Source organism: Desarmillaria tabescens (genome assembly GCF_030435595.1).
Source record: "Desarmillaria tabescens strain CCBAS 213 chromosome Unknown EV420scaffold_1, whole genome shotgun sequence".
Lineage (NCBI taxonomy): Eukaryota > Fungi > Basidiomycota > Agaricomycetes > Agaricales > Physalacriaceae > Desarmillaria > Desarmillaria tabescens.
In genome coordinates this window covers 3,893,311-3,907,951 of record NW_026848300.1, presented here as the reverse complement: position 1 = coordinate 3,907,951, position 14,641 = coordinate 3,893,311, and the positions used below count along the sequence as shown (strand labels likewise).

Genomic DNA, 14,641 nt, shown 5'->3' with positions numbered 1-14,641 from the left:
AATAAATGATTTTACAAACACTTTTGACCCATCTGTTAGGGAGATCGGTTATCTTATATATCCCTTGACCTTGAATCCTTTCTCTTTCCAGATTTTCTCGATACGAAGGAGACTGTCGACCGAGTCCAAAACTGTCTTCTCCCAAGGGATGAACGATTCGGGCTTCATTCCGATCACCTCGTCAATCCTCTTCCAGTCCAGTGGGAGGGTGTTGGAAGGCCATTCCGGTGCCCTACGGGCATCGGCAAGGCGTTCTTTAAGCTCCGGGTGTTCGCGCGCTATGGTCTCGATTGCGGCTTTGTACGAGCACTCGTGGGGACATACGATAGCTACCCTCTTACGGCCAATCTTGGATGAGGGAGGTGACTCGAGTGCGAGAACGTGTGCTCTGGCGGTGTCCCGAACGTCGATAGCTCCTGGAGCCATAGGAAAGGCGGTCGTGTCTGGTCGAAGGAAAGAATAAATAGTCGAGTTCGTGGAAAGAGCACTGAGGTCGGGTTCGGGAAGGAGGTGCTCAAAGCCTGGAGCGAAAGGACCGTAATTAAATGGTGGTCCCACTGTCGAGCGTCAATAGACTGCGGAAGGTAAAGTTCGGCTTAAAACGTCCTCACCGAGGGTAACATCGATCTCAGGGTGGATATGGGAAAATTCTACTACGGCCAAGTCGGAATATTTCTTTTCGGCCACGTAGACAAGGAAAGGATGTCTGGAGGCTATTGCTTCTTCTTTGGTGATAGAGTTCCAATCTGGAACGCCAGAGGGTGAGGACTAGCTTGAAGGGCTATCGGAAGGGACTTACTATCTGCGTCATACAGACCCTCGGGGAAATCGTAGGATAACACAGAGCTAGTAACAACGGCCCTCGTGACTTTAGCCCTGACGGCTTCTCGCAGTACGTGAAGGGAGCCTTCGATAGCGGTCTGTAAGTTGATGATCAACCGCTGGTGATCACAACACAACCCGAGAAGAATCTACTTACTCGTAAGGCTACGTCAGCGCTAGCTCTTCCTGGACGAGGAGCTGCTGTATGGATAATTCCATCTACTCCTGCATGGAGGGAAGATAGATTTATTAACACCGGAATGATAATCAAACTAGTATCTGACCTTTGAGGATGCGACTGAAATCCCCTGAGCAAACATCACGAACCTCTACGACCTCAAAGCGGTCCCTACTGTAGTTGACTGACAGTGCTTTCTTCAGTAGCTCGATTTTCCTGCCTCTTGCGGCCCTGAAGGGGAGTGTTAGATGGGGAAGGGTGATGTTGAAAGCATAGGCGTACGCTCGAACATCATAACCTTTATCTAATAGCTGGGTCAAGATATGGAATCCGATGAATCCAGACCCCCCAGTGACCTATGCTGATAGTCAAAACGAAATTTCTGGGTGGAATAGAAGGCGCACGAACGAATATTAACTTCCGGGTGGTACTCGACATGTTGGGAGCGGTAGGAGCCATACAAAAAAATGTTTCGAGGTTAAAAAAATAAAGGTGAGCGATGAGGAAGAAACTTGAAGACAAAGCTACAGTGATCTCCCCATGCCTCTTTATACGTCTTCTACCGACGTAAGTCTTGTCAGTTTTGCAAGGCCCCGTGTCGGACAAGCGGCTACAGTCCCTAGCCGACTTAAATTTGGCGTCCTCGGGCGGCATAGTGAAGAGCATCTAGACTTGACACGTCTCCGTCGTTCAAACTTTCACTGGCCGAAACCTCCCGGTGAGAGTCAAACAGCATCGGCCTTGCCTCACCCATGCCCGAGTCCCGAAAATGGGTATAGGAACGGCGCGCCTGACAGACCCGACGGTGCTGAAATCAATTTTCTTGCGACCCTGTTCCGACAGGATTCGGTCTATGCCGTGCCGTCAAGCCGACAGGTCTCCGAACCGGTTGGTCGCCGTTAAAAAAATTCTATATCGATTGTTATGAACACTAATTAGCTCCAATGTCGTGAGGAAGCAAAAATTGATTAACAATAGAAGCCTTACTGAGACGATGAGCCCTTCAGCATCTCAGTGATAAGTACGGATGATGAAGGAGTTGACAAGGCTGATTTGGTATTCCGGCGAGCTTCTGGGAGAGACCGGTTATAACCGGTAACCGGGTGGCAGTGTGCTTACCAATGCCTTGATCCAGGTTGTTTCCACGGCGGTCGGTCAGTCGGGATTCGGGAACTTCTCCTGAGCAATCAATGCTCTTTCATCGTCTTTCACTTTCTTCATTCCGATCAATAATCATCATGCCTTTCTCCTACTTCTACCACTCCAGAAAAGAGGATGCCGAGAAGTCTCGTGTTTCAATCTGTGGTGGACACTAGATATCTATTATCGAGGTCCGCTGTAGCGCTCGGTATCCAAGGTATTACATGGCCCGGGCGTTTACTTTGACATACATCCGATCATGATAACATAAATGTTCTGCTCCTTACTAACAACCTGACTCCTGGTCATCAGTAGAACAGCCGGAATCTTCTGGTGTCGTCCATCGGGTATGTAGGCCCTCGTGTTTGATGGCCTTCAAGATCTCCCTCGACTTGATGCAGTGGGCGGCGAACATTCTATCAGTGCCACTGTGTCGGATACAGTGACCAGTGACATACGATGCAGCGGGAGCAGTGTTTCTGTAATCACCGCGACCTCAGTATTCTTTTTCTTTGAGTGGCTAGGTTTTTCCTACGAACGTCTCAAAGTTCGACAATGAATGCTCGACTAGAGATGTATCTACGAAATACAAGCTTATTATTCCTTCTAGAACTCGAGAAGGACTATTGGTGTTCTCTTCGTCTAATGCTATGACCTTGGTGTTCTTTTATTTTCGTGTATCTTCAGAATTACGTTTCTCAGGTCTTCGCGTTTGAATCAGGATCGCTCGAAAGGAAACTGAAGCCTTCTGGTGACTTTGTGGGTGAACACGTTGTACACATCGCAGTTCGTCTTGAGTACCTACTTACGTCGCTTCGCGATGTCAAGGTGGTTTACTATTGGATCTTGGGACCTCTGGCCATCGACGAGGCTTATTCGATTGGGGTTATGGCCAACACCCACTATGTGCGTCGTCTTGTGGCTTTCATATAAAGTCTCTTTCAGGGTTCTTGCATCTCGTTCTCGGGTTTTCTTAGCTCCAGGAATAAGTAGATGATGAGATGGATCGTTTTTATTATTACAGTGAGTCCTTCCCTTAGAATACGCAACATATGTTCTACAAACAGTAATTGTAGATGCTTTTTACTCTGTTGCTGGCCATCTATATTCCCTCCATCCGGACTACAAGACAGTGAGCGCTTAACTTGCGATGAACCTAATTCAGTTATTTGATAATGAATATAGCATACTTAGTTGTGTCACGACACAAGGCTTGCTTTGTGATTTCATGACGGACACAACACCGATGGACTGACGGCCCAGCGGCTTGAGCTGTCAATCAACTCGCAATCCCGATACTCATGGACATTAGTGCGACGACCCCAGACTGTCGCGCTTTCTCACGTTTGGATGCTGACTCGAAAACTTGATCTAAAATCGGTACATATCTGGTATTGTTCGGATAACGTTGACGCCAAGTTCCCGGGATGCTTGAGGTAGCATGAAACATTCGAAGTGCGCCGGGGGGTGGCGCAACTCGAGTTCAGATGTAACTTCCGATGCGTGGGATCACCGCGACTTTAATACATTCCCTCAGGAGCCCGGTCTTCTTCAGTACGGTCTTCCTGGCACCACCGCCGAGGTTTTTAGCAATATTGTATTATGCCTGACCGAGGTGTATCTCCGAGGCATAAAATCGATCTTCCGTCTAGAATTCAGGAAGTATCACAAATTTAATGTCTCCAGTGCTACGACCAAGACAAGATTCCATCCTCGCTGGTCTCTTAGCCCATCGTATGAGAATTGGGATTACTTAGAAGAGTGTAGCATGCTTCTGGCGACTTCGTGGCTGAACACAATGTTGTATACGTCCTAGGTCGCCTTATCTATTGATTGCATCATTTTACGAGGACATCAAGATGGCTACGCTACTGTGTCTTTGCATTTTGCATCTTCGACGGGGCTTGTTCAATCAGGGATATGACTAGGTGTTATATGGCGCATCGTCTGCACTCTTGATTTATCTAGTGCTAATGCAGCTTCCTAATATCTTGTTTTCAACTGCGGTTTGTCCTTCCACGGTAGCATTTTGTATTCGCAAAGTCATTGTACCACAGCCTTAATGACACCAGGAGATATATATTCCATCGCGAATTTGAAAGATGACTGCCTATTTCGAAATCCACTAAGCCGTCGGAAATGTATACATACCTTTCGTAGCACCAGCTGGAAGGTTTTTCATTTCTGCGACCAATTTTACTCATTCTGCACAGTGGTAGTTGCTTCGACTCCGAAATAGTTGTTTAACGTTCAATGTTAAACTCTTGACTCATGAATGAGAGTCTCGACTCTCGATCACAGCGACGCAGCCTCGGCTTTCAAGTCAACTTCGACAAGATTTACATAAAAAAGGTTGTAGAGTCACCATTGCAATGTCATACTTGAGCGGGAATCGAACCCAGCTTTCGGACACAAACCGATAGTCACTGCGATCATCGGATCATTCATCGTGACTCACGAATCGGATTAGGTTCTCTTAACATGGCACGGACGTCCTTCATGGGCGAATGTCCTGAATCATCTGGCACTCTCTTCGACCTCAACGTTCAACGGTAGCGAAATCGGACAAACACTGTAGCGGAGCCGAGCGAGCAAGGTGCGCGCTCAGTTCCGAATTTGAGATGATATGGATGCCATGTCAGCCCTTTGTCGTCTTTTGCGAAAAATTTCCGCATATCTTACCGCAGGCATCACAGTGAAAACCGATAATTCGTATACGATGAAGGTGTCCTAGAGCCGAAACTCAACCTGGATGTGTAGAAAGGAATCTTTTACGTGTACTAGGTGGCTACAGTTCGAATGGTCACAACGATGAAGGTGGTACAAGGTGCGTTAATTTAGACGGCTGCAGCAAAAGCAGCTCTCATCCATACCATCAGAACACAGAAAATTCGTACCGTTCTTCACCAAAAGCAATTTTCCATCGTTGCTCAGCTCCTTCATGCGGCATACGCAATTCTCATTCTCTGATGGCGGGTCATAGTTTTTCACGTCAATGACAAGACGGAGCAAGCAGCACAGGAGCGTCCAGTTTCGAATACGAGGCAACGCAGAAGCCAGGTCAGTCTTTCGTTGTTGTGTTCGGCGTCTTTTTTTCGTGTCTTACAGCTGCCCCGACAGCGAAGACGAGGAGACACGGGGTTGTATGCGATGACGGTGAGCACATAATCTACACCTGCAACAATAACTGATGAGTGCGGTAGAATTAAGAAGTCGACTGCAGGCATTGGACATGGGAAATGGGTATAGGATGTAGGGATATCGGTGCAAGCTGGGTACATCGAACCGCAGTGGGTATATGTTGTCAATATCCCAGAGCCTAAGCTCAACTGCATATCTAGCAGGAAATCCTGCGTGTACGAGAGGCAGATACAGCTTGAATGGTCGCCATGACGAAGATCGTGGAAGGTGCGTCATTCTAGACGACTGCTTTACAGTCAGCGCTCATTCATACCGCCAGACTACCGCGAATCCTTGCCAAAACGCGATTTCCCGATTCCTTCACCACTCAATTTTCCTTCTTGTGGTGCCTTCGTTCCCATCCAACCGTGTTTCCGACAGCGGGTTACAATTATTTCCAGACCACTTTAATAAAAGCTCTCCCTCTTTTGGCGCATTTTCGTCACCAGCCGCACTGCGATACCGCCCGGACATGACTGCTACAAAGATGGCTAGTACTGAAGTAATAGGCGGCGGCGGCATCGTTGGCAGTGACTCAGTGTACGAGTCTCGTCAAGTTATGTGGGATAGCGTCCCATGATGGAGGGAGCGCTGTAATGAACGTGGAAACGGCGACTTAAGGTCATGCACGAATGGCTAGGCCGTTCAACATCAACTATTATCTTTTCTTTGTCGTTCGGTACCCTGTACAGCTTCGCCCATTGTTCTTTCCTCTGGGCCAATTGTTGTGTCTTCCGGCTAGGTCCCAGAAAGTGTTGAGGTGAAGTTACGCACTGTTTCATCTTTGATTAAGGATTTAATGAACTGCCGTAGATGCCCTGTTCTATGTATCTTCACCAGAAACCAGGTCCAGAATATGAATTAGATGCGAAAGGAACGAGCTGAGAGTTGCTTATCTCGGGACATTACAGTGAGAATTATCACCGTGTCGTCCTGAAATGTTCTAACCTCAGGATTCAGAGATGCCATGCCGCCCCCAATTAAGGAAGGATGAAAGACTCACGGAAACGGACAATCCACTTCATCTACAGGGATTCTTCACACCTTTCTATCCCAACCAACGAAATCTCTTCATCTCCGAATATTACTCCATTTTCATCACGGTCTCATGTCGGTTTTTGAGATCTGCCCATTGCATCTCATTTCAATAGGCAATGCCCGAGAAACAAATTTCTTCGGAAAACCCTATTTTTAGCTCGCAGCTGTTCACTTTGTCACTCGAGCCATCGCTTGGTGAAAAGTCAACGCACAACACACATAACATGATGTTGCTTGGCATCTTTTTGTTCGACGTTCTGTGAAGAGAAGGAAAGCTAATCCAACCCCTTCGATGCGGCGATCTCTTTGCATGGCACGCTCCCATTTGCAGAGCGAGGAGCCTTCATTACAACTGGACTCGGAGAAGATCTGCCGTAGATGCTGCAATCTGATTCACAGCCAAGTCTTGGTATCGATTTGCGGCCTCTGTCGATACTCCACTTTAGTGGGAAATACATCGACTTCGTGCATCAGACAGCGTATCCTGCGTCCTTCGACATGAATTCGAAGGTGTGCCTCTCAGTAACGCCGTCCGGCCTTGTTGTATCAGCACCTTTCGCGCAGCATTCTTCTGGGTGGCATGCTCGATATACCTCGACAGTCAGTGCGGAGATTATCGAGGCTTGCCGAATCGTCACCCACGCGCATGGACCGTCCTTAGCGTACACCCGCTGTCCCATCCTGTCTACCCCTGTATCTTGTGGTTCCATACTGGGTGCCTACCCGGCTCGTTCCCAGAATCTGCCCGTACCGCCCAGCAGCACAAAGCACAACTCATATGTCCATGACTAGTCACCCCTGTGGAAGAATGCCAGGCACAGTCTTCGTCATGCCGGATGTATGCGCATAGTCTAGTTCTGCGAGTCAGAGGTCCTTTTCCATGAAGATAGACGCGCCAAACATGCACGAATGGAAGACTCCATATCCGCGCGCGCCTTTGGAATTACGCGTTTATGCATCCATAGATTGCTTTTGATTATGGATACCAGTCGTTGACCGAAGTTCTTGGCACGCTTCCGAGGATTCTTCGTTTATGTGTGCGAGGAGGCTATGTATATCTTACAGGCACACCGACATCTCGGACGTCATGGATTCGAGTTTCATCTGTGCTCTTGTCACTCCTGTGGTGAACAAATGGTTTGCTGCCGTCACGGGATCAGAGAGATCACTTCGCCAAAGAGAAGAAATCCCTTTCAGCAAGGCTTTACACCCCTCCGGCAGCAAATATTACTACCCCACGAAGTCGGCCGTTCATTTCTGCAATTGCGCCAGATTCTCTACTCGGTTCAGCGCCTATTCATCGGAGTCAATGAGGGAGAGATACGTCTGCGTACCAACGTGCCCGCCCTCCTTCGTGAGAAATGGTGCTGTTCCGTCACCCCTAACTCTCTAGCCAGTCGACGCCGCCCTCAACTCGATGCTCGACTCAGTGAGCTACGGAAGCGGCCACTAACACACAAGAACTATCTCCGGTAATAGTATTCATTCATCCTCGACCGCCGCCAGATACCAGGCCATCCTTAGCCCCATCGCTCGTGCTAGAGATCCATAACTTGTAGGCTAAGGCGCCGCTGCATGCTTCTGTTGCAACAATGTGTTTGTGGTTGACGTTATTTCTCGCACGACACCAGGGTGTTCACTATCTCTATCGATGACGTCTGTTGGACTACGAGGAGGACCAAACCAATCTTCCACACCTCGAGATTCCTCTCAGTTGCACGTTCCCGGTTACCGTCTACTGCTGCCAGGCCTCACATTTTCATTTACGGCGGGAAGTACGTGAAGAAGACTTTCACATGACAACATGGGAGAACTCTCCCAGACTGTACATCCTAGAACGATGACGCGGACCATTACACTAAGGGGTCCCTCTTGGGGTAGCATACGGTCATTCTACACGGGCGATGTTGACCGACTCTTGATCTCATATTGGAGTTCAGCTCACGCAAATACTCGGTCGTTCATTCCGCGACCGCAGTTCTCGAGATGGCGATATCGGATTTCACTAGTGAGTCAACTCGTGTTTTTTCTCGCTTCTGTGGACCCTGATTGTGTGTAGCTTGCAATACTGCCGTTAGACTAGGTTGACAAGGTGTTGATGATTCAGGGCGCCTGCGGGACGCATGATTGTCTAGAAATGCTTTTCGGAGAGGGTACCACAGCAGCGAGCGCATTTGAAGGAAGCGAAGCTGAAAGATGAAGGATCTGCTGGATATCTTCAGCAATCGGTAGTGGTATTATATTTACGTTTTGGGTATGTGGCCGTGAAAGTCGAATTACCGGAGACAACTAATAGGTTTGGAAAGACGAATCCAAAAATATACGGTGGCCAGGGAATCCATACAAGGGGTTTTCTAACCATCCTTCGGACGAATAAAGTACCTCTACTTTTCATGCCATCAAATGCGCAACTCAGATATCGATACCGATGCCAAGCTTTGGTGAAAATGCCAGGCTTCTTCTTTCGGGGAAGTTCTCAGTGGCATCCACGCACAAAAAGTAATGACGCCAGACTCTTCGTACCCAATCGGTTTCGATTGCGTCAGACAAATTCTCTAGGACGGAACCTCGTGCTTGAGACGACCTGTACAAGAAGATTGAAAGCAGATTTTCGGAAGTGTATCTAGTTCTCCATTGAAACCGTCAATGAGATGAGCCATAACGTACCCTATTGATGGTTGCGGCGCTTTTATGTCGGAATGTGTAGGAGGTAATGGCGAAAAGCTGTTTCCAAGTGGGACGCCAGCGCTACGGGAGCATCGCTATGAAAGGAATTGAGTCAACCGGGCAATCTTTGACTTAGCATCGTCGAATTTGGTTCCACGCTCACTTTCAACTTTTCCTGTTGAAGGAACGAATGCTGCTGCTGATATTACGAACCTCAAACATCTCGGGAAGTAATAGCATTCCTGGGACGCTTCGACCGCCTGAAGAATTGAGAGGCGTCTTTCGCGGCAGTACGACGATCGGCCCGCAATTCCCGACTGAGCTTCGCCATGGACCACCTACAGTTGCAGCAGGCACACACTTGCTTATACGGTTTCATCCTTTATGAAGTCGTCGCGCCTTGGATGCCATAAATTGTATGCGGTTCCTTCGTTGCACATCTAACTGATAGCCGACTATTGCTTAAGCCTTGTGATGTGCCTTGTTCAACCGGAATCTAATGCGCCTCGGAAATGGGTTGAAGTATGCATAATCCAAAAATAATGTTCCGATGTCGCCTTGGTGAAGCATACCGACGATCCCACCTTGTTCATCATCAAGGAGGTTTGCATACCAGGATCCCCCTCATCGACGCAACAAGTTTTCCTCTTGGCTCGTTCCTACGTGCTCCGGTGCGTATAACACCATCGAGTACCCACTCTTTCCTAGGCTTATGACACACAAAATGACGCGTCAACAGCTTCACCTATGCTGATATCAGAACCATCAACGCGTTGCGCGGCGATACGTGTTCCACATGGTAGGATTTACGGTGCTCTGTTCTTTGATTCGGAAGATCCTGGTATGCATATAGCATATAGCGTATACTGAAACGTTGGTGTTCTCTAGTACAGTGACATCCGACTTGTACCAGCCCAAGATGGAATACAGATCAATATGTGCTATGGTATAAAAGACGACGTATGAGGTAGGCATTTCTTCACTACCCTACTTCCTTCTTAACTAACCACACCGTGACCTCTCTCACAAGATGCAATTCAACATTTTTAAACACGTTCCTGTCCTCCCAGGTGTTCGGTGTGTATTCGGGCGAATGTTCTATTTGCCACCATTACTCACGACGATATTCACAGGGGACTGTCCAGGTTCGCACCCTATTCATCTATTGCTTCTCTCTGACTAATTCCCAATAGTGCGTCCAACTCGAGCCAAGGGTGAGTGAGTTCTATACTGTCCGAAGAGCAAGACATATCGTACGGCGCATCACAGGTACATCCCTCGTGGGCCACAGAATGTCAATAGCGGAGGTTCTGCGAAACCTGGAGGGAGTCAAGAGGAACCGTCTACCAGTGGAACCGAGAGCGGAGGACATATCACTGCCACTAGCCAAGGCTCTGCGACACCTGGAGGACGAAGGCCCAGCGGAAGCGAGTAAACGTCAACGATGGGAGATCCCGATCCCTCCACGCATTTGAGCTGATTTTTTATCTTACACCTGTCCACTGGAAATAATTTACGCTACCTTACCGTTTGCTATTTTATATTTAGTATTCCTTTACTTACACGGTGTAGTCTTTTCTTCACAGCGAGCAAGAGCTTCGTGCGCTTCTCTCGACTTGTGCTACTAGACCTACTTATATTCATATAATCCTATATTTATACTGTCGCATTGCTTCGCAAGCTAAGTATTTCTGATGATAAACAGCAAGGAGGATCAAGCATAGACAATAATTTCAGCTTTAACTTTAGAGATAAAAGATTGGACTCTATAGAAATGGACGTACCACGTAACGGTACTTCTATAACGTCGGGGCTGGTTTTAAAACAAGGTATCCTACTACTCCTGGACAGTAGAGGTTTCGTGCACATGATGCGATCGCCGATGACTGCGCGTTGCACAATGGACTGACAGTTTCTTCAACCGGTCGATGTCCCAGCAGTTCAGTGTTCATTAGTTTCGAGTCTCGACAAAGCGTTCAAGGCGTTACATAAATATTATAATCAAGCCTGTGACTCTGAGTGGGTTTCGAGGCCGGCCCGGGAATCGAACCCGACGAGGTGATTACTAATCAAAACCTATAATATGACAGCCAACGTCCAGTTACCCTTTGTACAGTTACTACCATCATCCCATCTCTAACCAAACGTACAATGTTCAGACGGCGTGCGCCAGGTTATCTATATCAACGGCGATGTCTTCCAGCCAGTCGCCCGCTGAAGCGTCCAGCGCTCTCGTCAGTCGTTCCGACTCGCGAAGCTTCTGCGGCACCAATATCAGACGTTCAAGCGCGAATACAGCACGAATAACAGGGCAAGTCTTGAATTTGGGATGATATAGTTACAAGGTCAGCCATTTGGGGTTGTATTCTGCAAGCTTTGCCACATATCCTGCAGTAGATGTCGCGTCGAAAACGAAGGGACCCGGCTTTGTACACGGTCCAGGTAAGCGCATAATCTACACTCGTAACAGAGACTGATGAACGCGGTAGAATCACGAAGTTGACTCAGATACTGGCCATGGGAAACGGGGGCGTCGGCGCCGGAGTCGTCGACACGGACTGCAGACATCGAGGTACAGTGAGTATATGCTACGTATATCCTAGAGCCGAAACTCAGGTGAATGCCTAACAGGGAATCTTGCACGTATGAGAAGCGGATACAATCCGAATGGCCGTAGCAGTAAAGGTGGTGGAAGGTGCCTCATTTTTAGACGATTGTGACCATTTCGGTGCTCATTCATACTGCTAGGCTAACAAATGCGTACCAAAAAGCGATTTCCCGGATACTTCATCACCCAGTCCCTCCTTGCGGTCCTTTCATTTCCATCCAACCGTGTTTCCGACAGCTGGACAATCTAAGTCTTATCCCTCTATAACGCACTTTCGTTACCAAGAGCATGGCCAAGACGCGGCTGCAACAATGACATTCAGTGCCGGAGTAATAGGCGGGGGAGGCATCACTGGCAGTGATTATACGAATCTATATCAAGCGATGTGGGATGGTCCTCAGTCCTGCGATGGAGGGACCACCGTAATGAAGGTGGAACCGTCGACAATGGTCATGCGCGAATGACTAGGCCGCTTATCATCAACTACTGCTTTGTCATTCTCCTCCGATGCCTGCCTCACTCTTTGTTCGTTCATGTCTCCCTGCGCTTAGACCATGATGCACGGGTGGATCCGCTGGAAATGTTTCACGCTCCCTTGTCGTTTGTTATCCCATGCTTAGCATTCCTTTACTTACACGAAGTAGTCTTTTCTTCTCTCGATTTGTGCTACTTGATCTACTCTCATTCGTTAATATGGCACCATCCCCCCTTGTTTTCAAGGCCCAACATGTTACATATTCATTATTCGCTCTGTTCTATTCACCCTACATCTACATTCTGTTATCACTCAGTCTTCTCCTCCCAACTCAACTCTCTCGCTGTCGTCTTCTGTCTTCTGCTCTTTCTATTACGATCGCTTCCCTGATCTCATCGGGCCAGTGGGGAGAGTGATCGGGCTGTGCCGACTTGCCGATGTTGTGGTCTTTATTCTGTACGCTCCTTTTAACTTCCAACGTCAACCATGGGTACCATCTTTCCCTCCAACATCCAAGATTTCTTGACGTTCCTTCCTATCGCACCTCAGCCGGGTCCAGATCCATGGATAGAGACGTCAACGACGGCCTATACCGCCCATAATATCCTGACCCCTCCTGCGGATCGACCACTCCTCAGCCGACCAGACCCCAACTTCGTCCCCAGACTCACAGAGTTTCTTAATTCGAGGGTCGCTGAACTCGGTATTAGCGATGTATCTTGCCAGTCGATGCTACAGGGTCTTGAGCTTATGCGAATATTGGAACTCGAGGACGAAAACACCGTGAACGAGTATGGCGAATATGTTACTAGAGCGATAGACCCTATCGTTCGCACCATCGCCAACGCTGCCAATCTCGGTGGCAGATTCAATCTACTCCGTGGCCATGTCAAGAAATTCGAATATTCGTCGAAGAGCGACTTTACTATCACGTTTGTCCGAAAAAACGAGCAAGGCATTGAACGTACCGCAACCTGCTCTGACGAGGACTTGGCCTACTCAGTACTACTTTCGAAGGCAGAGGAACTCAGCCGGCCGATTTGTCTTGACGCCACTAAAAGGCAAGAAGGCGCCGCCGCCATGGCTGTCAAGGTCAGTCTCCATCGAGTGTTGTCCCATGCTGCCGTCTCACTCGGCTTAGCTTGCGTTGCAGATGATTACATCACGCGTAGAGTACGGTTTTTTGTTCGGCGGGTTCATTGCAATTGCCGCCCAGCTAGGCAAGACATTCATCATCGCTGGGCTCGACAGACATTTCACAGATCATTTCTAGTCCGGTCTACGGATGTTTCCCGCCCGGGACATATCCTACTTCTATCACCTGCGTTCAAACTTTTCAGAGCGCCCCTTGTACATCCTGACCCGAACAAAGCGCTCAACCAGTTTCAAGCTAACATTCAACCGCAACCGTTCCTTGCTATAGTCGTTGCCATGATTATTTCCAAATTGATTCCTGGCCGCCGCGTCGCAGATCCTCCTTCTAACCTCTTACGGCCTCAGCTATTGGAGACAATACAAGATGCAGAGGAAGGCGAGCAGGGTGACGAAGAAGGTGGCCATGACGGGGATGAAGTATATCAAAGTGGTCTGCCAAATGTTCTTTTACAAGTCTCAACCAATACAGTATGTTATTTTTTTTTGTCTTCTACGGCAAAATGTGCTAATGTCGCTTGTTAGATGACATTGCAACATCCATGGTTGCGGTCCAGCGACATACACCGTATTTCTGTCAGTCAACATCCTGTTCAACCATCTGTCGACATACAGAATACTCCGACAGCCAGCAGCGACTCCGGCTTTGTGATGAAATCCTTCCCGCTTTCCTTACTTCCACAGCCGTCGTTGTTACAGCTTTGCCGTAGTGCTCCTCGCATTCTCTCGACAAGCCCTGACGTGGTAACGCTCGTAAGCCAGATTCGGGCCAGTCGGTGGAGTACTGTGTGGGAGGACCGTGCTGACGACCGTGAGGAGCTGTTTATCATCAAGCTTGTGCCGGACGCTCACACAAACATGATTTGGCGAGAGTTCTACATGTATGAGGTGGTCCTGAAGGAATGTTCTCTCGTCCCCAGATTTTATGGGATGTTCCAAAGACCCGTCGGCGGTTGGTTTGCTTTCTGCCTTGAGGATGTTGGGGACTGGAGAAAACGTATGGCCTAGGCTGGTCTGAGGTAAAGAGGTCCGTGCCTAGGATGCAATGGTAAGTGACTTTGTATCTTCAAAGATCACTACACTCATTGACCGGCTCCTTCAGGCGCAATTTTCTAGAGTCAGCGAAGCAATTACATTCATTGGGTGTCTTGCATGGTGATCTTGAACCACGAAACGTGGCGCAAACCGCCGGGGGATTCAAATTCTTTGACTTTGGACACTCGGAACTGCACCATTGTCAGCTTAAGGAGTGCTATGAGTTATCAAATCTGCTGAGTGTATAGCACTGCATGGCTGGGTACCCCGGCGGCATATCACCTGTGACGACCCGATGCATGCGGCACATGCACATGGCCCCACAGAAAGTCTCCCTTTCACTTTC

The 14,641-nt window shown here is 48.4% G+C and overlaps 4 protein-coding genes across 4 annotated transcripts; 3 read left to right on the top strand and 1 right to left on the bottom strand.

The window, feature by feature from the left end:
* Positions 1–48: 48 nt before the first annotated feature.
* EV420DRAFT_1634795 (uncharacterized protein) lies at positions 49–1,438 on the bottom strand (the record flags this gene model as incomplete). Its single annotated transcript, XM_060476371.1, has 7 exons — positions 49–557; positions 612–746; positions 800–920; positions 980–1,047; positions 1,107–1,231; positions 1,283–1,356; positions 1,409–1,438. 7 exons carry the CDS (start codon positions 1,436–1,438, stop codon positions 49–51), a joined length of 1,062 nt encoding a protein of 353 aa, XP_060340166.1.
* Positions 1,439–7,445: 6,007 nt separating this feature from the next.
* Positions 7,446–8,558, top strand: EV420DRAFT_1473424 (uncharacterized protein; the record flags this gene model as incomplete). The annotated part of the gene is made up of 6 exons (XM_060469131.1): positions 7,446–7,607; positions 7,649–7,787; positions 7,865–7,913; positions 7,990–8,133; positions 8,299–8,366; positions 8,494–8,558. 6 exons carry the CDS (start codon positions 7,446–7,448, stop codon positions 8,556–8,558), a joined length of 627 nt encoding a protein of 208 aa, XP_060340165.1.
* A 1,497-nt stretch (positions 8,559–10,055) lies between these two features.
* Positions 10,056–10,460, top strand: EV420DRAFT_1634794 (uncharacterized protein; the record flags this gene model as incomplete). The annotated part of the gene is made up of 4 exons (XM_060476370.1): positions 10,056–10,102; positions 10,159–10,170; positions 10,219–10,239; positions 10,295–10,460. 4 exons carry the CDS (start codon positions 10,056–10,058, stop codon positions 10,458–10,460), a joined length of 246 nt encoding a protein of 81 aa, XP_060340164.1.
* A 1,687-nt stretch (positions 10,461–12,147) lies between these two features.
* EV420DRAFT_110267 (uncharacterized protein) lies at positions 12,148–14,456 on the top strand. Its single transcript, XM_060465841.1, has 5 exons — positions 12,148–13,200; positions 13,250–13,328; positions 13,382–13,731; positions 13,786–14,308; positions 14,363–14,456. Exons 1-4 carry the CDS (start codon positions 12,595–12,597, stop codon positions 14,266–14,268), a joined length of 1,518 nt encoding a protein of 505 aa, XP_060340163.1. The 5' UTR covers positions 12,148–12,594; the 3' UTR covers positions 14,269–14,308; positions 14,363–14,456.
* Positions 14,457–14,641: the final 185 nt, after the last annotated feature.

Excerpts from the sequence above, each read along its gene's own strand:
- EV420DRAFT_110267 (XM_060465841.1), top strand. The coding sequence starts at position 12,595 with ATGGGTACCATCTTTCCCTCCAACATCCAAGATTTCTTGACGTTCCTT. Across the intron at positions 13,201-13,249 it reads CCGCCGCCATGGCTGTCAAG|CTTGCGTTGCAGATGATTAC; the intron begins GTCAGTCTCCAT and ends CACTCGGCTTAG. Across the intron at positions 13,329-13,381 it reads TGCAATTGCCGCCCAGCTAG|TCCGGTCTACGGATGTTTCC; the intron begins GCAAGACATTCA and ends GATCATTTCTAG.